Source organism: Muntiacus reevesi, chromosome 12 (genome assembly GCF_963930625.1).
Source record: "Muntiacus reevesi chromosome 12, mMunRee1.1, whole genome shotgun sequence".
Classification (NCBI taxonomy): Eukaryota; Metazoa; Chordata; class Mammalia; order Artiodactyla; family Cervidae; genus Muntiacus; species Muntiacus reevesi.
The window spans coordinates 426,055-440,615 of record NC_089260.1 but is presented as its reverse complement, the minus strand read 5'-3'; the positions used below and the strand labels follow the sequence as shown (position 1 = coordinate 440,615).

The 14,561-nt window shown below is 36.6% G+C and overlaps 1 protein-coding gene across 1 annotated transcript in view; it reads left to right on the top strand.

Annotated features, from left to right (window-relative positions):
- MTBP (MDM2 binding protein) overlaps positions 1 to 14,561 on the top strand; it is a 75,084-nt gene that overhangs the window by 2,813 nt on the left and 57,710 nt on the right. The window contains exons 3-10 of the mRNA XM_065903193.1: positions 1,661 to 1,734; positions 1,830 to 1,981; positions 3,728 to 3,786; positions 5,360 to 5,504; positions 10,037 to 10,154; positions 11,077 to 11,211; positions 12,772 to 12,866; positions 13,664 to 13,736. Of these exons, the coding sequence (XP_065759265.1) occupies positions 1,661 to 1,734; positions 1,830 to 1,981; positions 3,728 to 3,786; positions 5,360 to 5,504; positions 10,037 to 10,154; positions 11,077 to 11,211; positions 12,772 to 12,866; positions 13,664 to 13,736 (851 nt within the window). The remainder of the gene's footprint in view (positions 1 to 1,660; positions 1,735 to 1,829; positions 1,982 to 3,727; positions 3,787 to 5,359; positions 5,505 to 10,036; positions 10,155 to 11,076; positions 11,212 to 12,771; positions 12,867 to 13,663; positions 13,737 to 14,561) is intronic.

Genomic DNA, 14,561 nt, shown 5'->3' with positions numbered 1-14,561 from the left:
AATGCAGCTGGAGAAAGATTATGGAATCATCAATATATAGATGTCAGTTTGAGCCGTGAGGATCGACGGGATTGTTTTGGAGAGTGAGAAGAGCAGAAAATCTTGAATTCATTTTGAAAGGATCTGAGCACCAGTTTTTAAAGAAAGATAGGTTTTCCACAGAAAGCAAGTGTTTTCATGAGAAAGTAGTCAAATGTGTCATTTTTTATTCCTTTCTTGGTCTTAATGTTGAGAAGTCAAGTACCAATAGGACTAAAAACTTATATTTAGAAACATGTCACCCATTGGTGACTTTGGTGGTTGTAGTTTCAGTGGCATGTTGGAGACAAAGGAACAGATTACACTGGATTTGGAGGGGAATAGAAAAGGTACATAGGAAGTAGAGATGGTCAAGTGTAGACAGTGGTTTCAGAAAGTTTATCTTCCTGAAAAGTAAAGAAAGAGATATAGTGGTTAACTAAAAAAGGGAGATGAATTTAAAGGTGATTTAAAAAATAATTTGAGAAATATTTGTGCATATTTAGATGTTAGTGGGAAGGAAATGGTAGAGAAGGAGAGATCAAAGATGCAGGGAAGTCAGCGGCCTGGTGTCCCAGTGGAAGTGGGGTGGGGTGTAGCCTTGGTCAGAAGGATGGTGCCTCTTACATGTCAACAGGAAGGAATGAAGAAAGGCCTAATGGCAATGTAGGAAGGGTGGTCTGTTTGTCGACAGGATGTTATTTGAGTTATTACCTAATGGCTTCTATTTTCTTAAGGAATTAGGGGATAAAGTCTTCTGGAATTTTGGCAGAAATTGGTAATAGGCACTTAGCATCTTTCCTAACTTCTATGAGGTAAGCCGCAGTTACTCCTCCTTTGAATCCGATTTCTGTACATTGCTCTAAATTTTTCATTGATCCTCTGACTTGTACCCTGGGGTGACCCTTAATTTCATATGTTCATATAATATTCCAGTCTCCAAGAAGATCATCTCTATTTTAAGGCTATAGTTATTCTTTATCTCCTCTCTTTTTAGTAAGGCTGAACCAAACCTTCATGGTCTTTGAGGAGGGAACCATTTTCCCTAAAATGCTTTGCATTTTTTGGTATTATTCAGCAGTAATTGAGTGGGTGTATTTTTCAGCATCTTTTTAGGTCTTCCCTGGTGGCTCAGATGGTAAAGCATCTGCTTACAGTGTGGGAGACCCAGGTTCGATTCCTGGGTTGGGAAGATCCCCTGGAGAAGGAAATGGCAACCCACTCCAGTACTCTTGCCTGGAAAATCCCATGGACGGAGAAGTGTGATAGGCTACTGTCCATGGGGTTGCAAAGAGTTGGACATGACTAAGCCACTTCACTTTCACTTTCCTTTCCTTTAGATTGTAGAGTTTGAAATGAAGATTAATAATAATGATGTACATTTTGAACTTCGATGAACTAAAGCAAAGTCTTCATAGAGAGTGAATAATTTTACTCTTTAGGCAGATTTTCCTGTTTGAATTTCTGTATTTTTTATATTTATATATATATATATACACACAGACACACATACACACATATATATAACTTGGAGAACTGTATAATATGTATCAAAATTGCGTAGCTCTCTAAGTATATGTGCTGTAACATCTGCTTGTTTGTGGCATTCTCTCCTTCTAATCAGTATGATTTTGCTTTCAAGCCTGTTCAGTGGGCGGTATACCTGGTTCCAGGAAGTGGTTCTTTGCAGTGCAGGCAGTATGTGGATTTTATCAGGTAATATAAATAAGAAATTGGTCACTGGTGAATATCTTTGTTAATACAAATAATTCCACGAACTCATCACTTAATGCAGTCTTTTGATATGTTAGTTTTGTAGTTCACACTGGGAAGAGATACATCTTGGTGCAGAGAAAGATGACATTGAAGATGTTCTTCAAACAAATATGGAAGAATGTTTGAGTGCTGTTGAGTGTTTTGAGGAAGAAGACAGCAATAGCAGGGAATCATTATCCTTGGCTGAGTATGCTTACATGCTTCCTATAATGTCTTTACAATATTTGACATTAGATTTTATTTTAGCCATGAGAGTGAGGATTTGATATGTTAGCAGTTATAGTGAGGGAATTTTACATAATTAAAAATGTCAACTCTTATTTTGGAAGATGGGCAGTTTGGGCCTTTAATTCGAATAAAATTCTTTAAAATGCAAAAGTGTGTATCTGAAAATGTTTAGCTTCTTAAGCTTACTTATTTGTAGGAGTCATAAAAAGTGATAATTAATGTGTTACTTGCTTCAAGAAAAAGTCTGCTTGATGTTATATTTCAGGAGCTTGAATAGAAACTTTATTTAAGGTTAATAACTGGCATTCAAACCACAGTATCACTTTCATTTTGCTATTTGAAACTGAAATACATTTCTTCAATTTATGTGTGTCTTCAGCGTTTCAGGCATCCTTAAAATCCAGAGCTGCTGAGGGTTATATGGGTGATTGGATTCACTTTTAGATGTTTTGAGTTGTAGTTGGACATACATGGCAATTTAGGTAATGTGAGTTGTGGTCATTATTTTTTTCTTCATGAAATACACTGTCTCTGGTGGTGGTTTGTGATCCCATGGACTGTAGCCGGCCAGGCTCCTCTGTCCAGGAGATTTTCCAGCAAGAATACTGGAGTGGGTTGCCATTTCTTTCTCCAGGGGATGTTCCCAACCCAGGAGTCCAACCCAGGTCTCCTGCATTGCAGGCAGGTTCTTTCCCAACTGAGCTACAAGGGAAGCCCTACTAGTCATTTTGGTCTTGTGTAATACTTCATTACAAAAAACTACCTTTGCTTATTTTAATATTCACGTATTATATTTCTATAAATTACTGCAGCCTTCGAGCTTTCCTGTTTTCAAATCATATTTGTTTATACTGATTAATGAAGGGAGACGTTGTAGAAGTTTACAAAAGGCCTTGAAACGGAGGCTGGCAGAAGTGGCCTCTGGTTATATGAGCTTGGGCCAGTCACTGAACTTCTCTGGTGCTTCCTATCTCATCTGTAAAGTGCTGAGATCCTTTTAGGGCTCTTAGAATTCCATGCTTTCTCACCACTGTCGAAGATGGTGAGTGTAAAAATGATTGTATCTAGTAAATGACTTAATAACTATTTCCACAAGAGGGAGCTTGAAAACTGCACTTTACCATAAGATGCCTTAAGTTTTTTAAACAATGGTGAGTTTATAATAAAAGATTCAAGTACCTTTATGCCATATAATAAGCTATTTTGAGAAAAATTTATTATATGGATAAAACTAATAGATTTTAAAAAATTGAAGGAGAGTGTCATGCTTTCCTGTCATCTGTTATATGTCATTCAGAGAAAAGCAGTAGCCTTCTTTATTAACACTTAGGAATACCTTACTTTGTAGGATTCAGAAAAATGTTTGGTCTACTAGTTATGATTTATTTTTTATGTACTAGATATAATTTAGGGATGGTTTTCCCCCCTTTTTTGTTACTGTTGTTTGTTTGGGGAGTGTGCTTAGAACTTGGATTCAGGGTTTGAATCCTAGCTTTCATACCTACTACTGATGTGGACTTTAACTGAATTATTTAAAGTGAGGATAAATATAGTATTAAGAGTATTGCCTCATGGGATTGTCATGAAGATCAAATGAGATAATGCTAACATACTTAATAGTGCCTGGCACAGAGATCCATTTGATTAATATGACCTAATTATGATTATATATAACTTCTTTTTTCTACTTTCTCTTTTGTTTTAGCCTTTATGAAGAATCTGCAGAAAGTTTGCATCAGTTATCAGACAAGCTTCCTGCTCCTGGTAATATCTTATGGCTACTTTCAGTAATTTGCATCTTATCTTAAACTGTGTGTGAATGAATGATAAACTCAGTCTTTATGCTCATGTTCTCACTTCTGATTTTTAAATTCAAAATGAAAAATGATTTTTATTTGAAGTTGTGAAAAAAGACATGCTCCACTATTTTAATAAAATGCATTGTTGAGATGTTAGTTTTCTTAATTGTTTTCATTTACTTAGACAAAAATTAGAACTTACAAAATTAAATACTCATCTGTTTCCTGCTTCAGTTATTACTGAAGAAGAGTCTTTCTACTGTCTACCATTGTTTTCTACAATGTTCTTTAGAAAACTTGTCCCATGACAACTCCTGGAAAAAGAAATTCTTTAACGTATATCATTTGGGTAACATCTTTCATGGTGTGAAGTCAGCTATATATGTTGTCATATAGAAAATCATACAGTAAAAGAAGCCCATGACTCAATTTTTTTATGCAGTTCATTTTTTTCCCTGTAATGGAAAGCGTATTTTATGAAACAGTGTATTGTTTATTCTTAAAGCTGTATTTTATTTTAATCTTTCTTAAGGTGAATCAATTAGTTGATTCATCAAAAATTTGATATACTTTGGCATCCACAAATACTTTTAAAGAGATTTCTGAATATTTTCGTTATTGGAGGTCAGTTATTAAGCAGATATTTGTTGTGGCTATTATGTGTCAGGCATGTACTGGGAACTGAGTATACAGTGATGAGTAAAGTATATGTGATTATCATAAAGCGCTTTAGCTCACAATCTAATCCTTATATTCAGGATTGTATTTTAGCATAAAAGATCTTATATGGAAAATAGCTGAATACATTGACAAATAAGCATCAATTTTTTCTATGAAGCTCAAAATATGAAATGTAGAGTTGCTATTTTGGCACATTGAAATACTTTCATTGTTATACTTTTGTTTGGTTTTTGTTTGATTTTGATTTTTCTTATCCTTCAGTAAAATTCATCATTTTATAAAATTTAAAGTATCACGAAGTTAACCTTCTTTCTCAGGAACCAGTCATATTGTCAGTATAATTGAGTTTTCTGAGTGTTTTATTGTTCTTTAAAAAGAGAAATAATTTATTTGAGCATTACAATTTTACACTAATTCATTCCCTTTTGTGTAACAAAATTAAGTATAGAAGAACATAATGAATTGCACAAGTTTTTTTCCCCTCTGTTCAGAACAGCAATAGCATTGATGATCTCACGAGCAATGTATTGTTAACCACTGACACATAATTGGCAAGTGATTATGATATAGTTCATTGTTTTTCTGGCATATGCTAGCTATTTCAAGATAACATGGCTTTAAATCAAGGGATGAACATTTAAAAATTTCGAACTCCTAAAGATGTGTATTGTTTTGAAGAATTTCATAAATTAAAGTTAAGATCCTCCTTCATCTTCTAAAAAAACATAAAATTCAATTGTCCAGGATACTGTTTTGAGGCATTTTGGGTCTAGCATCTTTAAAAAGTTACAGTTAATCAGCTGTGCTCCAAAATAAAAATGTAAAAAAATTATAAAAATGCCTTTATTTCTTTCTAGGTAGAGCAATGATAGATATAATACTGTTGCCTTCTGACAAAGATCCTCCAAAACTGAGAGACTGTCTGCCTACTGTAGGAGCATTAAAACATTTGAAGGAATGGTATTCAGCAAAAATTACTGTAGCGGGAGATCACTGTGAAATGTAAGCTCTCTGTGCTATGTGTTTTTAGTTAACTTGCTACCCTGCTTTTAATAGACCCAGCATTTGAAGATTTTTAAAAATGTGACAGTTTTATGGCGGTGGCCAGGAAAGCAACATCTTATGGGAAAACAAACTTTTTGGCCAACCCAATATGTCCTACTGTTCATGGGTTCTCAAGGCAGGAATACTGGAGTGGTTTGCCATTCCCTTCTCTGTGGACCACATTCTGTCAGACCTCGCCACCACGACCCGACCGTCCTGGGTGGCCCCACACAGCATGGCTTAGTTCCCTGAGTTAGACAAGGCTGTGGTTCTGTGATCAGATTGGCTAGTTTTCTGTGATTATGGCTTCAGTGTGTCTGCCCTTTGATACCATCACGCAACACCTACCATCTTACTTGGGTTTCTCTTACCTTGGACGTGGGGTATCTCTTCACGACTGCTCATTACCTTGGATGAGGGGTATCTCCTCACGGCCACCCCTCCTGACCTTGAACGTGGAGTAGCTCCTCTCGGCCCTCCTGCGCCCGTGCAGCTGCCGCTCCTTGGACATGGGTTGCTTCTTGAGAACCCTATGAACAGTATGAAAAGGCAAAATGATAAGATACTGAAAGAGGAACTCCCCAGGTCAGTAGGTGCCCAATATGCTACTGGAGATCAGTGGAGAAATAACTCCAGAAAGAATGAAGGGATGGAGACAAAGCAAAAACAACACCCATTTGTGGATGTGACTGGTGATAAAAGCAAGGTCCGATGCTGTAAAGAGCAATATTGCACAGGAACCTGGAATGTTAGGTCCATGAATCAAGGCAAATTGTAAGTGATCAAACAGGAGATGGCAAGAGTGAATGTTGACATTCTAGGAATCAACGAACTAAAATGGACAGGAATGGTTGGATTTAACTCAGATGACCATTATATCTACTACTGTGGGAAAGAATCCCTTAGAAGAAATGGAGTAGCCATCATGGTCAACAAAAGAGTCCAAAATGCCGTACTTGGATGCAATCTCAAAAATGACAGAAGGATCTCTGTTCGTTTCCTAGGAAAACCATTCAGTATCACAGTAATCCAAGCCTATGCCCCAACCAGTAATGCTGAAAAGCTGAAGTCGAACGGTTCTATGACGATCTACAAGACCTTTTAGAACTAACACCCAAAAAAGATGTCCTTTTCATTATAGGGGACTGGAATGCAAAAGTAGGAAGTCAAGAAACACCTGGAGTAACAGGCAAATTTGGCCTTGGAGTAACAGGCAAATTTGGCCTTGGAGTAACAGGCAAATTTGGCCTTGGAGTACAGAATGAAGCAGGGCAAAGGCTAATAGAGTTTTGCCAAGAGAATGCGCTGGTCATAGCAAACACCCTCTTCCAACAACACAAGAGAAACTCTACACATGGACATCACCAGATGGTCAACACCAAAATCAGATTGATTATATTCTTTGCAGCCAAAGATGGAGTTCTATACAGTCAGCAAAAACAAGACCGGGAGCTGACTGTGGCTCAGATCATGTAACTCCTTATTGCCAAATTCAGACTTAAACTGAAGAAAGTAGGGAAAACCAATAGACCATTCAGGTATGACCTAAATCAAATCCCTTATGACTATACAGTAGAAGTGAGAAATAGATTTAAGGGACTAGATCTGATAGACAGAATGTCTGATGAACTATGGAAGGATGTTCGTGACATTGTACAGGAGACAGGGATCAAGCCCATCCCCCTGGAAAAGAAATGCAAAAAGGCAAAATGGTTGTCTGTGGAGGCCTTACAAATAGCTGTGAAACGAAGAGAAGCGAAAAGCAAAGGAGAAAGGGAAAGATATTCCCATTTGAATGCAGAGTTCCAAAGAATAGCAAAGAGACATAAGAAAGCCTTCCTCAGCGATCAATGCAAAGAAACAGAGGAAAACAACAGAATGGGAAAGACTAGAGATCTCTTCAAGAAAATTAGAGATAGCAAGGGAATATTTCATGCAAAGATGGGTTTGATAAAGGACAGAAATGGTATGGACCTAACAGAAGCAGAAAATATTAAGAAGAGGTGGCAAGAATACAGAGAGCTGTACAAAAAAGATCTTCACAACCCAGATAATCACGATGGTGTGATCACTCATCTAGAGCCAGACATCCTGGAATGTGAAGTCAAGTGGGCCTTAGAAAGCATCACTATGAACAAAGCTAGTAGAGGTGATGGAATTCCAGTTGAGCTACTTCGAATCCTGAAAGATGATGTTGTGAAAGTGCTGCACTTAATATGCCAGCAAATTTGGAAACCTCAGCAGTGGCCACAGGACTGGGAAAAGGTCAGTTTTCATTCCAATCCCAAAGAAAGGCAATGCCAAAGAATGTTCAAACTACCGCACGATTACACTCATCTCACACGCTAGTAAAGTAATGCTCAAAATTCTCCAAGCCAGGCTTCAGCAATACGTGAACCGTGAACTTCCAGATGTTCAAAGTGATTTTAGAAGAGGCAGAGGAACCAGAGATCAAACTGCCAACATCCACTGGATCCTCAAAAAAGCAATAGAGTTCCAAAAAACATCTATTTCTGCTTTATTTTCTATGCTAAAACCTTTGACTGTGTGGATCACCACAAACTGGAAAATTCTGAAAGAGATGGGCATACCAGACCACCTGACCTGCCTCAAGAAACCTGTATACAGGTCAGGAAGCAACAGTTAGAACTGGATGTGGAACAACAGACTGGTTCGAAATTGGAAAAGGAGTACTTCAAGGCTGTATATTGTCACCTTGCTTATTTAACTTATATGCAGAGTACATCATGAGAAATGCTGGGCTGGAGGAAGCACAAGGTGGCATCAAGATTGCTGGGAGAATTATCAATAAGCTCAGATATGCAGATGACACCACCCTTATGGCAGAAAGTGAAGAACTAAAGAGCCTCTTGATGAAAGTGAAAAAGGAGAGTGAAAAAGTTGGCTTAAAGCTCAACATTCAGAAAACTGAGATCATGGCATCTGGTCCCATCACTTCATGGCAAATAGGTGGGGAAACAGTGGAAACAGTGTCAGACTTTATTTTTTGGGGCTCCATAATCACTGCAGATGGTGACTGCAGCCATGAAATTAAAAGACGCTTACTCCTTGGAAGGAAAGTTATGACCAACCTAGATAGCATATTAAAAAGCAGAGATGTTACTTTGCCAACAAAGGTCCATCTGGTCAAGGCTGTGGTTTTTCCAGTGGTCATGTATGGATGTGAGAGTTGGACTGTGAAGAAAGCTGAGCACCGAAGAATTGATGGTTTTGAACTGTGGTGTTGGAGAAGACTCTTGAGAGTCCCTTGGACTGCAAGGAGATCCAACCAGTCCATCCTAAAGGAGATCAGTCCTGGGTGTTCATTGGAAGGACTGATGCTGAAGCTGAAACTCCAGTACTTTGGCCACCTCATGCGAAGAGTTGACTCATTGGAAAAGACCCTGATGCTGGGAGGGATTGGGGGCAGGAGGAGAAGGGGACGACAGAGGATGAGATGGCTGGATGGCATCACTGACTCAATGGACATGAGTTTGAATAATTTCCGGGAGTTGGTGATGGACAGGGAGGCCTGGTGTGCTGTGATTCATGGGATCGCATGGAGTAGGACATGACTGAGTGACTGAACTGAACTGAATATGTCCTACTGCAATTAGAGATTTTTTTCATTAAGGAAAACCTAGATTTTTCTTATTTCATACTTTATATTTCTCAGATGTTTTAAGTTTTCTGTAAATACTATGGATACTCTTTGAACCGTTATTGAGTGTTATTCTCTCAACTCCTTGTGTATTTTTAAATAGGTTTATATTGTCCAGTGAGCACCATGATAAACGCCATGGGTATATGGATACACTGGATTTATAATGTCATGTTTGTTTTTTGTTTTATGTGCAATGTAGAAATAAATATATACTGTTGTGTTTTACTTGAGTAAGTATCAGCTGTGTATTACAGTTTTGACCCTTAAATAGGTGTTGGATTTGTTTACTTCATGATTTTCTTCGTTCAGCAGCTGTCTATTGACCACTGTCATTATGCCAAGCACAGCAGTATATATTGGGGAATTTCAAAAGTGAGATTTGATCTTTTTCATGGAAATATAGGGAGGAACTGGAATGCATATAGTCAGGATAATCTGTTAGTGGTATTAAGGAATTTCATGTACAACTGTTGTGGGAACAGTTTAGGAAAGCAGTTCTTTTGAAGATAGGAATTTAATTATTTGTATATGTGTGTACGTATGTGTGTATCTGACATGTTAAAGCCAGTAAATGACAATAGGAAAATCTATTCATCTGTAGCATTAAGGATAATTATTCATAATACATGGCGATATTGAGATTAAAGGAACATATGCTGGAAACTTCTCCAGAGACTGATTTAATGAATGTTCTATAATATTAGTAGATAAAAGCAGAAATAGAAGCTTGACATTTTGCTTGTTTAGCTTATAGTTAACTATAACCACTAAATCTAAGTCAAATTTAAAAGCCTGTATTGAATTATCATGAACTTTTTATTTATAGAAGTTATCAGAAAATTGCAGAATACCTTTCTGCTAATGTTGTATCTTTTGAAGATCTCAGAAATGCTATTGATTCAAAGGAGCTGTGGAGGGGAAAGATTCAGATATGGGAGAGGAAGGTAAGGGGATTTCTGTTATCACAGTTTACAAAGTGGGCCTTTCAATGTTATTTACAACACAGATAATATAAATGAATCCTTATGAACATGTACCATTTGAAGGTGTTCTGGAAAAACACTTATCTAAATAGAACTTCTTCGTTAATAGAAATGTTCTGAATTTATACTTATGCAATAGCCCACTGGCTTCATGTTGCTACTGGAACTTTCTATGTGACTACTTCAAACACAAACTGAATTTTTTACTTTATTTAAATATAAGTAGTCACTATGATTGTTTTGGGCTCTGCAATTCTAGAATGTAACATTATTTTAAAACATAGCATTTAACAGTAGTTGAGTTCATGTTTGTCCAAGCTGCTTTTTTTCATGTAAGTTGTATTTTTTTTTTTTTTTTTTGCATGTAAGTTGTATCCACGTTCAAATAAGTATTTATGGTATTTGATGTGTGTCAGTCTATTATGCTTAGTCGCTCAGTCGTGTCCAATTATCTGGGACCTCATGGACTGTAGCCTGCCAGGCACCTCTGTCCATGGGATTTTCCAGGCGAGAATACTGGAGTGGGTTGCCATTCCCTTCTCCAGGGGTTCTTCCTGACCCAGGGATCGAACCCCAGTCTTCTGCACTGCAGGCAGATTCTTAACCGTTTGCGCCACCAGGGAAGTCCCTGTGGTTCCAGAGAATGGGCTTAATATACTCTTGCGGTCTAGTGAAAGGCCAAGGAGAGCATTTCATGAAAAATTCATGTGCAAGTTGAAATACGAATGATGTGTATGTAAATGGAAGAATTGCATTTTGAGCTAAGGAATCAAAAATGAATTTACATGTGGTTTTCCTCTCAACGTTTATGTTGAAATAAGATATATTAATCTTTATAACTCAATTCATGATGCCTGTAACTGCTCTCTCCATTTCTTTTCAGTTTGGAAGTGAAATTAGTTTCCCTGAAGTTTGTTTAAAGGGAGTCACACCTAAGGATTTTAATACATCTAATTTAGAAACTTGCTTTCTTGACAAAAAGATAATATCATCGAAGGATAAAGATATTTTGCCAAAGGTAATCTGTGTTTGTTTTTGCAGTCATCTATTCATAAATATTTTTATAAGATACATTTGAATCTTCAGTTAACTAATATATGTGCCTAAGTGTGCTCACTCACACAACTTTTATTATAATTGTTCTTAAATTATACTGTGTTATCAGCATTGAATGTTGGCAAAACTACCACTATTTTAGATTCTTTTCAAAATGGAATGATCCTAATGTTAAGTCAGTATAGGCCTGAAACCACTTTAGTTTGAACTTTACTATGTGAGCTTTCTAGGATTCAGTTTGAAGGGAGCATGACACAGTGGAAAAAGAACAGGCTTTGATCTCTCTGTCTCTGTGTTCACACACACAAATGCATGCATCAGTTCAGTTCAGTCGCTCAGTCATGTACAACTCTGCGATCCCATGGACTGCAGCACACCAGGCTTCCCTGTCCATCACCAATCCCAAAACTTGCTCGAACTCATGTCCGTTGAGTCGGTGATGCCATCCAATCATCTCATCCTCTCATCCCCTTCTCCTGCCTTCAGTCTTCCCCAGCATCAAGGCCTTTTCTAATGCGTCAGCTCTTTGCATCAGGTGGCCAAAGTATTGAAGCTTCAGCATCAGTCCTTCTGATGAATATTTCGGATTGATTTCCTTTAGGATTGACTGGTATGATCTTCTTGCAGTCCAAGGGACTCTCAAGAGTCTTCTCCAACACCACGGTTCAAAAGCATCAATTCTTAGACGCTCAGCTTTCTTTATGACCCAACTGTCACATCCACGTATGACTACTGAAAAAACCATACCCTTGAGTATACGATTCTTTATATAAATACACACTGTGTGTGTTGTGTATTTTTGTGTATACACACACATACATACACAGAATCATATATGGTAAAATTACTCAGATTTCTGCAAGTTTAAAATTTTGTATTGTTTGAAGATGTTTTTGCTTTTCTTTGCCCTTCCTATTAAGTACTCTAACCCCAACCTTGGAAATACCTTCTTCACTAACTCACTCTTAGCTTAGTTTTAGACTCTATCCAAAGAAATCCTTAATCTTATTTCTTTGAGTGGAGCTTGCTTTGTTAATTAGCATTCTTGGTTTCACTAGTTCTTCCTTTAATTACCCTGGTATTTTCTCCAAGGATTTTTTTTTTTTTAAATCTCAGCATACCAGTTAGAGTTCATTCTGGTGTGTCTTTTCTTTTTCCTTCTCAGTTTTTCAGACCCACGTCAGTAACCTAGCCTTCTGGCGTGTCTGTCTGTCTAGCCAGAGATAAACAGGAAAAGTTGAGACCTCTTGTCCTCTGTTGCTTACCTCTTTCTGGACTTACTTTCTTCCTGTAAAACTCTTTCTAGAAACTTTCCTTTCTAGGAAATCTCCATGTCTATCTCTCCACTCTGAAAGCTAGAATTGGAATGGAAGAAATTCTTGTCTGTTACAGAGAATGAAGTGTTTGGCTTGCATAGTGTGTAAATACTGTCTTTTTAAGACCCATTTTAAAGATTTAAACCCTGCACTTTCGTTTTATTTCTGGTCTTTAAAGCCTTACATAATTTTATTTTCCGTTTTAGGTTTTTCATTATTATGGCCCTGCTTTAGAATTTGTGCAGATGATAAAATTATCAGATCTACCCTCCTGCTATATGTCGGACATTGAATTTGAGCTGTATCCTTTTCATTTACATGTTCATCATAGATCACATTTTCTGTGTCAAGTAGAGTTTTTTCGTGGTACCACCACATTTAAATATTTGGCCGTACTTTTGTTGTTTTTCTTTTTTTTAATAATATCAGTATACCTTCCATTGCCATTGTTTTAATAGAAGTTCTACAACTTGGAAAAAAGAACCTTCCTTCAGGTAATACATTTATGCCTTTAGGATAGGCAGAAGACTTCCTGAAATTATCACTCACCTGTGGGGTAGGGAAGAGGGAAAAATGTTAGGAATCAGTAAAGAAAAACAAAATAATTTATATACTATTGGAAGGTTCAGATGTTTCTCTTGACATTGGCAGGATAGATAAAAGTGCCATTTTACTGTATTGTTTTAGGTACTTAAGTAAATATGAATGCCATCACATTTGTTTGCAAATATTCAGCATATTTTAGAATCTTTTTAAAGAAAATGTATCTAAGACGTTTTAAGAATATACCTAGTGACAGAATATTTTGTATAAAAAGAATTTATTGTTGGTTGGAAATGATTCACTAGTATATACAATATTCTTGAATTTTTATTCAGAAGCTCCAGTTTTTAAAATTTCTGGTTCTAATAGTTTGCAGTATCGCTACTTCTTGTATCTTCAGAATCAGAAAAGTAATTATCCTTAAGGAGAGGAGTAGTTTAAAATTTTTGATAAATGAATTTAACCATCTTGTGAGTTGGAGAATCAAACTTACTGTAGGAAGTAAAATTATTTGACAGTTAACCATTCCATCGTTTCTTTAACTCCTTAGTACAGGGGATTGACCAAAAACAGTGCCAAGCAGAGCTCCGTGTTGTTGTTGGAGCAGATTTCGTCCCTGTGTGGCGAGGTATAGAGAGGGGGGCTTGTGTGGTTTGTTTTTAACTCAATATTTACAGATGTGTGAGAAAAGGGAATATATATTTTTTTAATCTGTCTTTGTGTGATGATTTGGTTTCTTTCAAATAACACATTGTTTTGGTCCTAATTCATATTAAATACTTTGGACTTGTTATAACTCCAGAGTCTACTGCAGACCGGAAGTGATTTTTGTTTTTTTAGAATAGATTTTCAAAAATAAGCTTCATGATTGGTAATTGCTTTCAAGTTTTAGGGTACGTTAGGTTATTGTTAACCTACTCCTTTCACATTTGATTTCAGTTCTATGGCAAGATATTTATGTGGCCCAAATGATAGACACACTTAAGTGAAACATTTTTCTGAGATGCATAAAGCTCTAGATACCCTCTTCTATGAAGTTACAATGAAATCTTTAGTCCTTAATTTTCTAGATAATGTTTCAAGTCAAAATCAGACATATACCTGTAATTTAGCACAGGTATAAAATAATTGTTAATCCATCTATTGAAGATAGGGAAGACCAATCCTAGAAGACAGCTAAACTGTTGGTATCTATTCATGGCATTTTCAGTTGTTTTATTTTAAATTTATTTTATTAGATTGTCGTTTTTATTGTTTCTTGGACAATGACTATAGAATATTGAACTGTACTTTATCAGTCAGGGACAAATATTGGATCTTTAAATATATGTTTCCACTTTAATGCAGCGAAAGGCATAATTTTTGGAAACATAGATTTTGTAATTTGGCTGATAGATCTGCAAAACAGATGTGAAACAGTTCATTGTCCTTTTACAGTGGGTTAAAATTAGTC